The sequence below is a fragment of the Aethalodelphis obliquidens genome, unplaced genomic scaffold, assembly GCF_003676395.1.
Source record: "Aethalodelphis obliquidens isolate GAN/ISIS:26980383/991018 unplaced genomic scaffold, ASM367639v1 scaffold31, whole genome shotgun sequence".
In the NCBI taxonomy this organism is placed as follows: Eukaryota; Metazoa; Chordata; class Mammalia; order Artiodactyla; family Delphinidae; genus Aethalodelphis; species Aethalodelphis obliquidens.
In genome coordinates, this window is record NW_020837975.1 from 14,206,296 (window position 1) to 14,221,097 (window position 14,802).

The window sequence follows — 14,802 nt, forward strand, 5'->3', positions numbered from 1 at the left end:
GAGGGGGATGCTCAGTCACACCCGGCTCCCTCTACCCTCCTCCCCAGCCTGCCATCCTCACCCGAAGAGAGACTCCTCATGAGTCTCTCCTCATGAGACTGCCTCAGAGCGGAGGGCTCTTCTCCCCTTGCAGCCAGGAAAGCCCCTGTCCCTGTCAGCTCCCTCGCAGTCACCACACAGGCCAAGTAATCAAACTGCTGCATTTTATTCTGTAGAAAGCGCCGCCCTACATAACCCTGAGCCCGTCTCCAGGGCTACCGGAAGGTGGAGAAGCTCTGGGTGCTTGTGCAGGAGGCATAGGGCACGCCCCGGGAGCGAATCTGCAGGGTGTGGAAGGTGAGGGGTGGGTTTGGGCCCGAGGAGCCGGGGTTCAGGGACTCGGTGTGCGGCTCCATCACAGTCACGGGGACTGCGTAGGACAGCATCTGGGGCCGGTCATCCTGGCGTCTCACTGTGCCCTTGCCCAGGAGGTGCAAGACACAGGAGAGGACATCAGCACTGCTGCAGGTGGACCCCCTGCCAAGGCTGCTAACCAAGCCCCTGGGAGGACACGGGCCCTTCTGCCAAGCTTCCAGCACCTGGTATGGAGCGGGGAGGAGAAACGATACGTCAGCCGCCCAGCTTACCGTACCTCTAGCTCCCAGCCCCGGGACAGCGAGGCCATGAGGGGCACCCCAGCCCCACTCCTCACCCACTAGAGGCTCTACAGTGAGCCAGGGACTTCAAATGTGGATCCATCTCCTCCTGTGGACTGCCCCCTGCCCCCGGCAAAGCCTCCTCACCCAACACCCATCCCCGCCTACCCGGCAGACAAGCTGGTCAACGTGCAGGCCCTCGTCCCCGTGGGCCTTGAGGATTCGGACAATGAGGCAGTTGAGAAGGTTCCGTCTCTTCTCCAAGTTCCGGCCCTCTTCGTCCTCAGCTTTCAGGTATGTCTGAGCTGGGATGAGCCACACGTTGCCCCTCCGAGGCCTGGGTTCCTCGCTACCATCTCGAATCTTGAGCACCCCTGAAATAAGCGCTGGTCACTTGGTGGGGGGGGCCTCGAGGACGCTGGCCCCAGCTCAGGGCAGAGGCCCCGGGGCCCTAAGTACAGACCTCCTGGGGCATCTTTTGTCTCGTGAAGGTCCAGGGGGCCCCTTGAAGAGGTAAGAGGCCCAACTGCCTGATTCAGCATGTCTGGAGACAGCCCCGAGAGCGCCAGCAGACTCTCCACGGAGACGGCCTTAGGAAGAGAAGGGAAGCGTCAGGGCCTCCCCAGGAGGTGGAGCAGAGAGGGTGGAGGGAAAGAAAGGAAGGACAGGTGGGAGAGAGCAGGGAGGCGTGAGGGGCTGGGCCACCTTCAGCTCATTGAGATGCAGCAGCAGCCACATCTGCACGGTGGACACATGCAGCGTCTGGTCCCCAAACTGCAGTTCAGCCCGGCCCATCCATGTCCACTGCAGTCGCCTCTGCGGGGCCTGCTCTAGGGCAGGGTAGCTCTGACCTGAGTGTCAGGGAGGAGGAGGGAGTCAGGGGGGCTGGTGAGGACGCACCATCGGTGGAGCTTTGTCCCCGTTAATCTCTGCAGAGTCTGGGGCCCAGTGTTTCTGGACACTGTGGTTCCTGGTCTGAGCTTCCAGAGCTCAGCCCTCTCTGTGTCTGCCTCCTGAGTAAGGGGAGCCCACCCTGTGCCAGGCAGGCTGTGATCAGTGCCTTCGAGGAGTTCCCCAATTTTTAAGGGAGACAAAACCATGAAGTGAGGAAGGACTGGGGCTCTCATCAAACTGGAAACGTCTCCCCCAGGAGTGTAGGAGCTCCCTGAGGGCAGGGTCTAAGTCTAACCCCCTTTCCTTTGTCGCTGCCCAGCCCAGGATCAGCCCCCACTGGGGAGCTTAGGTTACGATGACTGACCAGGAACGAGACACCCACCACTCTCTGGTGGTCTCAGGTGCCTCCTGCCTCCATCCTCCCCACCACCCACAAAGGGAGTCCTGGCTCTCATTTTAAAGACAGAAAAGACAACAGGCTGGGGATCTGCTGCCTGTAGCCCCACCCCGAACCTAAGCTCCTGCCCTTTTCCTCAAATCTACCCCGTGAAGGCTGCCAGCCCCAGGGGTCACCCCCAAGCCCAGGTTCTTTCCCGGTGTCCCAGCCCCCAGTTCTCTTGGCCCACTGCTCACTCTTGTTGTAGAAGTTGGAGTATCGGTTCAAGGTGCCCCTCAGGTAGGCAGGCAGGCAGGTTCTGGGGTTGAGCGTGTGGCAGATGGAGGCAGTGGGCCAGCAGCGTGGTGACAGGACGAGCACAGACACTTCTGGCATCGCCCCTTCATAGTAAAGGTCCTCGTTCTCATCCTCCTCCTCCGCCGCCTCCTCTCCCGCCCCGCCGGCCGCCGATGCTGCCCCAGCTTCCAGCTCAGCTTCCTCTCCGGTCCCTCTCTCGTGCCCCCTGCCGCTGGCCTCGTGGCTCACCTGAAGACGACGGAACACAGGGCGCCCCAAAGCCAGCGGCTCCTCTGGTCTGCCCCATGCCTCTCTCTGTGCCTCCCACCCTCCCACTTGCTAATTCCCTTCCCCAGCGCCCACCTGTATTTTCTTCTCTGTGTCCTCCAGCTTCAGGAGTTCCTGATCAAGCCGCTGGAGCTGGTACACGTGGAACTGGCGCTGCAGCTCCTCCGAGGTGCTCAGGCTCCGCAACATCTGCTGGGGGAGGCGGTTGGGGAAGCAGGGGCCGATCTGCTCCAGCACGGCCCCCTCCAGCCAGCTCGAGCCCACGCTCAGGAGACGGTCCGCCATGTAGTGCCTGCAGCGCGCACAGCCCAGGCCGAGCCTCAGTGTGGGGGCTCGGCATGGCCCCCCGGCTCCGGGACTCCAGCCTGCTGGGAACCCGGCCTCCCAGCCCCAAGGGCTGGCCCTGCCCGTCATCCTGCGTCCCCCCACCTCCCACTCCCTTGGTCCACACTCACTGGTAGTAATGCTCGAAAGTGGTGGCTATCTCCAGGCCAGAGAAGATCAGGACCGTTTCCAGGCATCGCTGCAGTTGGGCCAGCATCTCCATCCCCCGGGCCCCACCGATCCGGCTGCCCTGGATCCGCTGGTCGATGTGCCGCGCAAACTGCTCGCTTACCTGGGCAGTGGGGAGAGCACAGGAATACTATGAAGGAGAGAACGGAGGAGGTGAGTGGGAACAGGGGGAGGGTCTGAGGAAGGAGATATGAATGGCCAGCAGGTTCATCAACTGGTCAGCGATTTTATAAAACTCTTATAAAATCATTAACAACTGCGTACATTAACAATACTAAAATGATGAAAACTGTTTTTTGTTTGTTTTTTAAAGAAGATGTTGGGGGTAGGAGTTTATTAATTAATTAATTTATTTTTCCTGTGTTGGGTCTTCGTTTCTGTGCGAGGGCTTTCTCTAGTTGTGGCAAGTGGGGGCCACTCTTCATCGCGGTGCGCAGGCCTCTCACTGTCGTGGCCTCTCTTGTTGCGGAGCACAGGCTCCAGACACGCAGGCTCAATAGTTGTGGCTCACGGGCCTAGTTGCTCTGCGGCATGTGGGATCCTCCCAGACCAGGGCTCGAACCCGTGTCCCCTGCGTTAGCAGGCAGATTCTCAACCACTGCGCCACCAGGGAAGCCCTGAAAACTGTTTTTTTCACATTTAGCATGTCTAAAATCAAACTAACAATAGTAACTCAATGCAAGGAGACACAAGCACACCTCAGAGATATGGCGGGTTTGCCACCGCAATAAAGCAAGTCACGCAAGTTTTCTGGTTTCCCAGCGCATACAAAAGGATGTTTACATTATACCATAGTGTATGAAGTGTGCAATAGCATTATGCCTAAAAAACAGCGTACATACCTTAATTAAACAATACTTTATTGCTAAGAAATGCTGACCATCACCTGACAACACAGGGTTGCCACAAACCTTCAATTTGCCAAAAAATGCATTATTTGCAAAGCACAATAAAGCGAAGGGCAATAAAAGGAGGTATTCCTGTAAGTTATGTGCACAAAGATGGTCACACCACGTTGTTACAGCCATGCTTCTGGCTCCCACTTCGCTGTTCTCTGCTTACCAAGGCACTCTGCTTAACTGTGCATCTTCTCTAGGAGACTGTAAACTTTGAGGGAAGGGATTTCATCTATCTTCAGCTCATCTCAGTGCCTGACACATTGTAAGTGCCTATTAAATATTTGTGGAATGACAGGAATGGTGGAGTAAATTATAGTATTGATACATCTATTGGATGGAATTTATACCAAAATTTGAAGACAAACAGCAACACTGAAAATGGCTTTTCATGTAAGGGTCAAAAGAAAACAGGATAAAGCATTTTAGCTACTTGTGAATAAACTACGTGAAATCAAGCACACAAGTAGAAGAAAGTAGGCCGAGATGTATTAGGATGGTACAAAGCGGGTCATTTCTTTCTTTTACCTTCCTTTTTTTTTTGCAGGGTGGAGGGGGGCGCTGTGGGCATGGCTTATGGGAACTTAGTTCCCCGACCAGGGATGGAACCTGGGCCCACAGCAGTGAAAGTGCAGAGTCCTAACCACTGGACCACCAGGGTATTCCTGTTTTTTTGAATTTTTGATAACATGGTTCTACATTAGTATTGTACACGTTCCTTGTTGCGTGGGAATGGAAGGGTGGGCCATTCTGAGAAGGGGAAGGGAGAGTTTTGGGGGAGAGGCCCCAGGGGAGGGGCGGATGGGAGGCTTACGTGGGCAGCTCTGAGGAAAGGGAGCTTCAGCAGGGCACCAGCACAGCCATTCTGCAGCGCCAGCAAGAAGGCTGCCCGTGGCCCAAACAGCTCGGAGCTTGACTTCTGCAGATTACTGAAGTGTTCGCAGTAGCGGGGCACAAAGTCATCATCCCGCCAGTGTGAGGTCAGAAAACTGCTGACCTGGAGGGTGGGAAGGGGCGGCAGTGTAGGGCAACCCAACAAACCAACGGCACGGTTCCACCCTCCCTCCCCGCCCCCGCTCCACCGTTCCTGCCCACCTGCTCCTCCACCACTGCCCGCCAGCAGCGGGTCAGGTTTCTCATGATGCTGCCAGGAAGCCCCCGGGTGGCCAGGGAGCTCCAGTCATGGCTTCTGTTTCTGCCCTCTGTGGAGACAGGGGAAGGGGCAGAGGCAAGGCGGTGGCAGCCCTCAGCCCCCGGGTCCCTATTCGAGGGTGAGCCTAGGGTTCTTTCCTGACATTCTGCCACCCAAAATGATGCTCCCAGGTGGGGGTGACACAAACCAGAAGATGAACAGCTTGAGCATGCAGGGAGCGGGGGGTGAGGAGGGACAGACACCTGTAGTATGTGAGTTGGGGGAGGGAAGGCCCCCAACCGAGCTCCCGCCTGAGCCCCCAGCACTCACTGGGCCGAGGAGCGGCCACCACTGGAGGGGCTGCCTCGCAGGGCTCCACATGCACCAGCAGGTGGGTGAGGCGGCGCACTCGTGAGGAGAAAGCTGCTGCGCGGCTCTGCGGGTTGTGGGCAGCCTCCCGACACTCCAGGTACTGGTCCAGCAACCAGCCCAGGGGGCTGACACCATCCTCATCTGGAGGCGGGGGAAAAACAAGCCAAGGCAGGGCATGTGTCCAGGGCAGTGGGGAAGCTGGGCTGGACAGCAATGCCAAGAAAGAGCAGCAGGACAGAGCGATATGGCAAGGGAGGTAGCGAGGTCCCTCCTGACCATGTGGTGTCAGCTGGCAGCCGGGAGACACGGGAAAGGAGGCGGCCCCTGGGCTGTGAAGAGGGGGCTTGGGGGTACTGAATGAACGCAGGTATCCATAGGGCCAAGAGCATAACCCAGGTGGCTCTAGGCCAGAGCAAGAAGGGGCTGATGAGCAGGGCCGAGCAACGGGATAGTAAAGGGGCCAGGGGCAGGGACAGTTACCGGCGGAGGTGATGTTCTGCACCAGGGGGCTGACCAGGGCCTCCCAGCAGGTCTTGCCCAGTGCTCGGGCAGCTTCACTGTCTGGGAGGAAGCGATCGGCAAAATTCTGCTCCTGACGTAGAGCCCCGTTGAGTCTGGGGAGAAGAGTGGGGAGGAAGGTGTTGGGGGCTGGAGGCCTAAGTGACTCCTTAGGCCTAAGAGTCCACCAGCCTAAGATCGCCAGCTACCCCTCTCACACACACAGGTACACACGCACTCACACACACCTAGAGCTCAGGTGCAGGAGGCTCCTGCGGTCCTCCGCGATGTCCTGGCTCCAAGCCTGCGCCCTGACCATGTAGAAGAGGCGTGTGTGGCGACACAGCTGCTCCCGGAACACCGGCCAGAACGTGGGCTTGGGGCCCAGGACCTCTAATCCCCGAATGCGCGTGTCGATGCCGCCCTGCAATGTGCAAAGGCCCATTTCCGCAGGCCCCATACTCTCCTCAGGAGGGGCTGGAGAGGTGGCCCAAGATCTGCAACGGTTACAGGCCGCAGAGCCTCCTGCCCACGGCTGCCCCCCTCCCCCGGCCCCACCTGCTGGCAGCGCTTTATGCGGATCTGGATGACAGGCCAGAAGCGGTTCAGGTTCTCCAGGAGGACCACCCGGCTGGCGGAGGGCATCACGTTCACCTGGTGGCAAGGGGGTGGCAGGCAGAGAGCGCCGTCACGCGTGTGGATGGGAGTGCTGAAAGAACCCTAGTCTGCTCCTGTTGCCTGCTGTGTCCCTCCCTCCCCCAGCCCTGGGGGGTCCTGACCGAGGGGTCCTAATGCCACCCTCACTGCTCAGGGCCTGATGCTGCCACACGGGCACAGGGATGGACTTCATCTACTATGGGGCTCAAAGCAGGGAGGAATATAGGCATTTTGGGGTCTGGGCAGGAGGGTGGATCCCTTGAGGGGTGGCCTAATGGCACAGGGGTCCCTACCGAGTTGAGTTCCGTGTTAAGGGAGGTGGCGCTGTCGCCCCCGAACACCACCACCCTGGCCGGCATGTAGCTTGAGTCTTCGCCAGCCACCAGCAGAGCCAGCTGCCTGGGAGCAGGGCAGAGGGACCAATCGGAACCGGATCCAGTCGTGTTCTCACAGACACAGCCGAGGGGACTCTGGTCACCTTCAGGGGGGTGTGGGTGCTTCCCCAAGACAAACGGCAGGGAAGTCACAGGACAGCGTGCGTGTGTGTCTAGGCACAGGCGTGGAGCACGTTACCTGACGAGGACGCCCTGTTGCATGTGTAGGGTGATGTAGTGGGAGCCGGTGCTGCCGCTGGACTCCCAGTAGGTCTTGGGGTTGCGGTCCGTCAGCTTGCTGGCCCGGTGCGGGTTGGAGGACACCTCCACCTTCTCCCAGCACTTGTCCTCCTTCACCTCCACGCTGGAGCCTGCGGGCAGGCGGGAAGGGGTGGCGGTCACAGCCCTGGCAGGTGTGGAGGGAAAACACACGGAGGTGTGGGGACGCGGGGTGACGGGGGGACAGGCACGAACCCTGGCACAGGTATCTGAGGAACACGTCAAAGAAGGGGATGTTGATGGGGCGGTGCGTTCGTCTGTGGTCTTCGATCTGGCCCAGCACCATCTGCAGCCCGGACATCGGAGAGAAGGGGTGCGGGGAGGGGGCAGGAACATGGAAACGCACGTGGAGGAAAAACCCCAGCAGCAGCGGGACTAACTCCGTAACACTGGCAGAGCAGGAGCAGCTGGGAAAGCGGGGCCAGGAACAAACGCCCCCAGGTTCACTAGATTCACCTGCCTTCCAACTTCAGGAACACAGCCCCTTCCCCTGCCACTGCTTGGGTGTCATACTCTTACCCAGCTGTGAACCCAAAGGCTTCCCCCTGCCCTCCCTCCTGACCTGGATACAGCCTCCCAGGATGTTGGTGGTGAGTTTCCGGTACAGGTGCGCATGCTTCTCACACTTGAACACCATGTCTCGCAGCTCCTGAGCCAGCTCCAGCTTTCCCAGGTGCTTTTCCAGGGCTTTGGAGATGGCATCTCGGGCTCCCAGCTGATTCAGCACCACGGCATAGTCCCTGCTCACCGAGGCCAGGTGGTGCAGGAAGAGGATCAGCTCCTGGAGCACCTGGGAAGGAGGCAGGGGGAGGTGGATAAAGGGGACAGACCACAAGCGTCTTCAGTAGTACTGACTACACACCTACTGTGTGCTGGGTGCCAGGGCTACTGCAGTTCACAGAGTGAGGAAGTAAAGACAAGGATGAGGAGACATGAGGGCTCAGTGGAATTAGAGAACCAAACAAACTGCAATGGAAAAGCCAAGAGGTGCCCTGGACCCTGGGGGTCTTGACTACTGATTACGCTGGCAATAGGTGCAGGAGGCATCCCCGGTTGTTTCTTTTCAGGCCCAGCTGTCACAAGAACCAGCTGTGGGGCTGTGTTATGAGATGCTCAGCCCCCAAGCACAGACACGTGACAGCAGAGAGGGGGCCGAGAGGGACCAGATGTATGTGTGGACACTCAGTAAGCCCACCACACCACCACAGAGCTAAAATCTGGGTAGCCGCCAAAGGTGTGTGCTGCAGACACCCGCTGCCTCCATGACCCTAGTTCTCTGACCGCTTCCCAAGCCTTCTGTGCTCAGGAGCGCTCTGTGGCAGGGGACTCTGGGATGTGATGGTCCCCTCTGCCTCCTTCACCCCCCTTTCCTTCACAGGCCCAGCCAAACAGGAGCCACTGAGGCTCTTAATGTAATATAGATATCATCCTTTATGTAACAAAGGATACGGCAAATAAGATCCCCCATTTGGGTTATATCTGCAAAATAAAATACAGGAAAGATACATAAATTAACACAAATGGTTACCATTTGTAAGGGGCATGTGGGTGGCATTGGGAGGACAGGGACTCAGGTGGGAGTGAGAATTTTGTTTCTACCTTGTTATATTGTTTTGATTTGTGAACTGTGTGAACGTACGACCTATTTTTAAAACTACAATTCAATTTTAAAAATGAAACCCAAACCGAGAGCACAAAGGCTCCATGGTGCCCTCTCGAGCCCTGCCCGGGGGTCTGCCTTGCCAGAAGCTGCTTGGTATCCTCCCCCTCTCAGCATCTCCTCAGGGCAGGGCAGGGGTACCTCTCGGTCAGTGTCTGGGGACCGCAGGCAGGCCATGCAGGCGTCCATGGCCTCATGCCAGGGGAGCAGCAATGCCTCGGGAAAGTCCACCAGCCGCATCAGGATTCTGGGGAGCAGGGGGCAGTAGGAGAGAGATGTGCAGCCTGCCTCAGAGACCCCTCTGCCCAGCAGCGCCCCTCACCACCCCCTCACCTCAGAACGGCCAGGTGCAGGGCCTTGTTGGCCACGGGAGTGTCAAGGCTCCGCATCAGCGCGAGGAAGGGCTGGGGCTGCCGCTGCAGTTGCAGCAGGAGTGGCTTGACCTCGCTCTCCCGGGGCCCCTCTGAGCTGAGAGCTTGCTCCAGATCCAGGAAGATTTTCCCAGCCAGACCGTAACCCTCCACCAGATGCTGCAGGGGAGTGTTGGGGCACTGAGTCGGGGCTTCTTTTGCTACAGGAAAGGAGAAGTCACAAGAGTTGGCCATTGTTAGTGACGTGAAAGATCATAAAAGGAGAGACATTCATAACTCTCAACTCTTGTTTCCTCATTTCTCCCAAAAATATTTTACATTTCTTCCCCCTAAACGCCAGGTTTTGGGGATCTCATAGCATCTCTTAATGTACTTTTTTTTTTTTTTTTTTTTGCAGTACGCAGGCCTCTCACTGTTGTGGCCTCTCCCGTCGCGGAGCACAGGCTCCGGACGCGCAGGCTCAGTGGCCATGGCTCACGGGCCTAGCCACTTCACGGCATGTGGGATCTTCCCGGACCGGGGCACGAACCCGTGTCCCCTGCATCAGCAGGCGGACTCTCAACCAGTGCGCCACCAGGGAAGCCCTCTTAATGTACTTTTAAGACAGCTTCATGACAAACTTTTGATTTTGTATTCTCAAAATAGCAAAGGAGCTTCCTATCTGCAAATAGCAGAACATTTCCCTATATCTGGAAGCATGCAATAATCTGGTTTTCTCTACAATAGAAAAAATTCAACGTGAGGGCTTTCAAGGCTTCAAATTTCTTGCAATGTTCTAACTTGACACTCTCCTTCATACTTTGGAGGGAGGACAATGTCTGCTTCTCCATGCACTGCTTATCTCGAAATTTCAGATTCTTCCTAAAGTGCCATCTCTTCCAGACAGGATTTGCACAAAACCCAGCACAGACGTCTCTCCCGGGCTAATGCCCTCCCAGAGGCCAGTGTGCAGAGCTGCTGTCTGTTTGGCACCCCACCTTCCACTCTGGCTGCATCTGCTGATTCCTGAGGCTGGGCCTGGGCTTCCAGCAGGGATGGGTAGGCCAGCTGCCCTGCCAGGGCCTCGAGCCCGTATTTCCTGTAGACATGGCAGTTGAGCAGGTCCCTGAGAGCGCTGTCATCGAGTCGCTGTGGCAGAGCCAGCAGCAGGTCCTGGGCCAACTCCATGGGCACTGCCAGCTCGGCCAGGATCTCGTCATCCAGAATCTGTCATCGGGGAGAAGCTCTCACTGCAGGCGGCTCTGCCGGCGCAGAGGCTCCAGAGGCACTTGCCAGGGGAAAGGAGTTCTGCATACACCTTCTCCATCCCCAGTCTCTCATGGGGGCTCCTCCCAAACAGCTCGCCAACATCTCCGAACATCTTAGACCCCTCCTCTGCAGCCCTTATGCTATCACCCTCCACTTCCCATCCCGAGTCTTCCAAATGCTCTGTCACAGTCCAGCCCTCCAACCTCTGTGTGTCTCTGGGCAGCTCTACCTCCCCATCAAGGTTCTCCTGGAGGATCTGGAGAACCTCCTGATGGTCGGGTCCATCCAGCTTCTTGATGAAGAAGAGGAGCTCCCACCACTCGGCCTGGCTCAGGTGTTCACTCTCCTCAGCGTCCTCATCCTCAGGCAGCACGCAGGGCACGGCGTAGAGCTCTGCCATGGGCTTCCACCGCCAGGAGGGCAGGGCTGTGGAAATGAGAGGGGCACAGGGACGTCACTGCCCGCCCAGCCAGACCGCCGCTCCTCTGCATAGAGTTGATCCCTGCTTCCCCTCTGGGCTCACCTACACCCACAGCTCCACTGACCGCTGCCCCCTGGTACTCATCAGCCTCAACCACGTCTTCGATGTCTTCTTCAAAGCCCAGAATCTCCAGCATGTGCCAGTGTACCCAATAGGTGCGGCCTGTTGACTCCCACAACACCTGGGGGATATGGGAAAAAAGAGAGGGAAGGGGAAGAGAGCTCACCTAATGACTGGCTGTTGCCCGATGATGGGGACACACAGCCCTCACAGCCCTCAGGGTGACCACCTGGCCAGGTGTGGAAAAACCTCTAAAGAGCAAAACCTGTGGTATATGGAGAACACGTACACGCACGCAAAGGATGCCTTCCCCAAACGGGAACAGGCTCTCTCCCCTCACCTATCCTTGGTGGCTTATGCCCCACACTTCCTCCTGGCCTTAACCACACTGTCTTCCTGAACTTGACCTTTGGGATGGTCTTGCTGTATCAGTCTTCTTCCTGGGAGTGAGTCCTCCTGACCTCAGAGTCTCCTAAAGGCAGATTTTCTCAGCCCTCCAAACGGCTCCCCTCTCAATTGCTGACCCCCTTTTACCATACCCAGCTTACTGAGGGTTTTCGCTTTGAGTGGCCCGCCAGAGGCCCCAGCTTGAAGCCCCAGCTATGCCCCACCCAAGACAGACCCCCAACGGTGGCCCGCCACCGCGCTCTGCTCACCTGCACAGGGGGCACGCCACTGTTGCTCTGCCGGAACTCGCCCTCGTCCCCAGCACTGATCTCCTCGTAATCGTCCAGCATCCGCACTCGCATGCCCGGCTGCAGCGCGTCCCGCACGTACAAGGCATAGGTATTGCCACTTGCGAACTCAGAGCGAGGGCGAAACCGCCTTGACCTCCTAACGGAGGGCAGGGCCTGGGCAGGTGGGTGCCCCGGGCCTGCATCTGCCAGCTGGGGCTGGAAGATGGAACAGGAGGGCCGTGCCGAGGGCCCCTGTCTGCTCGAGGCCCAGTCCCAGCGCATGGCCTGTACCAGCTCCGAGATCAGGGTGCCCATGGCCATGCTGAACTCCAGCTCCAGCCGACCCCTCTCCCCACTCAACTCCTCGGGAGTGGAGCTCTGGGCTCCTGGTTCCACAGCACTGTCATTCAACTGATCCAGGAGGGAGGTGACGTGCAAATAGCGCTTCACCAGGGAGAAGAGCAGCCTTCCTGGGACCTGTAGGACACAATCTTTGGCCTATGTCCCCCTTGCTCCAGCTTTAGTGCCTCTTTCCACACTGTCCTCTGTGGACAGGTGCAAAGGCCTGATCCCTAGATTTTGTCCACAGCCACCTCCCAACACTCCGCACAGAATACCTGTGGCAGCTGAATGCCCTCGAAAGACATGGGATGTTCAGAGAGCGTGGCCTGTGCAAACAGTGCCAGCAGAGCACAGCGGCTGTCAAAATCCAGGTGTTTCTCAATGGCCTCCTGCTGGCTCAGTGACAGAAGGATCTGGGTCCGGGTCCCTGTAACCCACAACCCAATCAGTAACAGCTCCCTAACCTTGCCCTTCCCAGGCATCTCTCTTAGACGCTCTACTCTCTCACTCCTTCTGCTGCCACACACTAAGAATGACATGATTTGCTGATTTGCTTCAAAAGCCAAAACTTACTATCTTATCCTATCCTATTACTGTCTCATATGCAATAATCTAATAGTCTAAACTCTTCCTCTGCATAGAAAGACAGTTAATAGGAAGTTCTTGAGGATTCAGTCTCCCCTTTCTGCCGAGATGCCCACACTCACCATCCCACCTCCTTTTCTTCCAATCCTAAGACAAGGGCAACAGAATCATTTACGTACTGATGAGATCAGAGGCTTCTGTCACAGGGACCTGTGAGACGCTAAGCTGACCCAGTCCCTGTCCTGCTCCCCTTTCCTCCCCACACTGCCCCTCACCAGCATCATGGGAAGCCAGGGCTTGTATCATCCGGCCTGCGCTCCAGCGAATTTGATAATCGGGACTACTGAGCATGTGCATGAGCAAGTCCAGGACCCTTGGGTCTTTGAAGACGCCCGTGAGGGGCTCAATGCTGGCGTAGGCGCTGAGCACATGGACAGTGTGAAGCAGAGGGGCGGGAGGAATGGTGCCCTCACATTCCTCCAGCTGCCGAAGGGCCCTCTGAATCAGAGACTTCACATCGGTTTCCATCTCCCCCAGCACAGATTTGTCCAGGGCTCCAGCCTCCCCTGCTGTCTCCTGGGAGGGCCCGATGACCTGGCCATCTTCGCCCAGCATCTTGTGGCAGTTGGCATAGATCTCGTCATTGGACATCCATAGCAGGATGTGCTCAGCCTTGCAGTCCACTTGGTTAGAACCCCCTTCCCCGTCATCCCCACGCCGGAGGATGAGCCAGCGGATCTGGTACTCAGGATGCCCATCATGGCCCACTCGCTGGCGTATCAGCTCATCAGGATAGGCATGCAAGCCGGGCCCCAAGGGCACCCTGAATTCCCTGTAGCGGAGTTCCCCCACCATCCTGGCACCTGGCAACACAAGGAAAAGAGAATAGGCAAGCTAGAGTGAGAGGGGAGGTCAGAAAATCAAGGACACCCAGAAGTTGGGACAGCAAATGTGGCAACAGCTGTCGGGCTGGGTGGGGTAAAGTAGGGCCCAGGAGTTGCCTGCTGCATGCTGGGTGGGGCCAGGCCTACGCAGAGGAACACTGGGGTGTTTGTTCTGAAAGAACTCAAAATTTGGGGGCTAAAAGGAGGCTCCAAGGCTCTGCATGCAGCATGGAGCGAGCTGGTTTGGAGCAGAGGAAAGGGGACAGTGGAGGCAGGGCAGCCTTAGAATTAAAGTGAATCCCAGGGCCCTGGGACAGGCGCCAGCAGACCTGAGAAGGGGGTATGCGAAGCCCAGAGGGGTGGGTGTGTTTTGGGGAGTTGGGGATCGAGACCCCGAGTGACTATGGGAAGGGGTGCTAGCTCCAATGACTGAAGCATCGGAGAGTGAGTCTGCAGGGGCAAAAGACCCAGAGACCTGGTGGTGGAGTGAGGGTGCAGGGCGCGACGGGCTGGGAGAAGGGGCTGCTGGTAGGCTGGAGGCGCCCAAGATTGGAGGCGCTTAAGCAGCAAGGCCAGTGGGGGCGACGTGAGGCCCCGAACAGGGTGCACAGGAGACCCGATGGGTGAGGGGCGCGAGGCTTGTAGGACCGGGTCGAAGACAGGAGAAGCCAGGGGCGCGCGGCAAGGTGCGGGGGAGGGGGCTAGGCCAGATAAACAAGAATCCCGAGGCGCGGCGGAATCGGGGGCGCGAGGCCCGGTGGGCGAGTGGGCGGAGGAAAACCCGGACTCGGGGCGGGGGGCCGCGGCGGGGCTGTGGCCACCTCAGAAGTCGATGGGGGTCCCGGCGTGAGGCCTGTCCTTCGCCGAGCTAAGGACGCGGCGCAGACTATGGCGGCAGCGCTGGCGGAGATTTGGGCCCCGCCTGGGCCCCCCGAAGGGGTCGAGGCGTAGAGGCGGGAGGGGGCGTGTTTCCGCAGGCCAGGCGGCCGCAGGGGGCGTGGCGCGCGGGATCGAACGCCCTGGGGGCGTGGCGCCGTCAGCTGCCGGCCTCCGCGCAGGTCTGCGGCCTCCGGGGCCTGGCAGGGCGGGGCCTGTCCCCAACCAGCGGCGCCGCCCGCCTACCTCTGGGGGCCCGTCGCCCGCCCGCCCGGAGCCGCCGCTCATTTCCGCCAGGCCCAGCGGAAAGCTAGGGGCCCTGGGAGAGCGCCGGGGCGGAGCCGCCGGTGCCACCTCGGCGACGCGCGGCACCTCCTCCTCCGCCCTTTCCGTCTCCCTCCTCCTGG

General features: G+C 58.6%; 1 protein-coding gene across 2 annotated transcripts; it reads right to left on the reverse strand.

Moving 5' to 3' along the window:
- Nucleotides 1-184: 184 nt before the first annotated feature.
- CUL7 (cullin 7) lies at nucleotides 185-14,707 on the reverse strand. 2 transcript variants are annotated; one of them, XM_027127287.1, is made up of 26 exons: nucleotides 14,341-14,700; nucleotides 12,911-13,498; nucleotides 12,326-12,477; nucleotides 11,688-12,185; nucleotides 11,014-11,152; nucleotides 10,720-10,916; nucleotides 10,220-10,448; nucleotides 9,205-9,442; nucleotides 9,013-9,118; nucleotides 7,774-8,001; nucleotides 7,407-7,497; nucleotides 7,132-7,303; nucleotides 6,852-6,957; nucleotides 6,460-6,555; nucleotides 6,150-6,325; nucleotides 5,884-6,017; nucleotides 5,362-5,544; nucleotides 4,995-5,101; nucleotides 4,714-4,896; nucleotides 2,946-3,106; nucleotides 2,566-2,782; nucleotides 2,163-2,451; nucleotides 1,341-1,486; nucleotides 1,099-1,225; nucleotides 804-1,009; nucleotides 185-578 (listed from the first exon to the last, which is right to left on the reverse strand). In XM_027127287.1, exons 2-26 carry the CDS (start codon nucleotides 13,488-13,490, stop codon nucleotides 255-257), a joined length of 5,085 nt encoding a protein of 1,694 aa, XP_026983088.1. In that variant the 5' UTR covers nucleotides 13,491-13,498; nucleotides 14,341-14,700; the 3' UTR covers nucleotides 185-254. The 2 variants fall into 2 exon arrangements, with proteins under 2 accessions (XP_026983088.1, XP_026983089.1); XM_027127288.1 differs by lacking the exons at nucleotides 185-578; nucleotides 804-1,009; nucleotides 1,099-1,225 and having other exon boundaries at nucleotides 1,373-1,486; nucleotides 2,163-2,306; nucleotides 14,341-14,707.
- Nucleotides 14,708-14,802: the final 95 nt, after the last annotated feature.

Bases quoted from the DNA above. Each gene is read 5' to 3' on its own strand.
- CUL7 (XM_027127287.1), bottom strand. From the start codon at position 13,490: ATGGTGGGGGAACTCCGCTACAGGGAATTCAGGGTGCCCTTGGGGCCC. The intron at 12,186-12,325 runs GTATTCTGTGCG...TGTGTCCTACAG, and splicing joins AGGGCATTCAGCTGCCACAG to GTCCCAGGAAGGCTGCTCTT. The intron at 11,153-11,687 runs GTGAGCAGAGCG...CATATCCCCCAG, and splicing joins GTGGCGTGCCCCCTGTGCAG to GTGTTGTGGGAGTCAACAGG.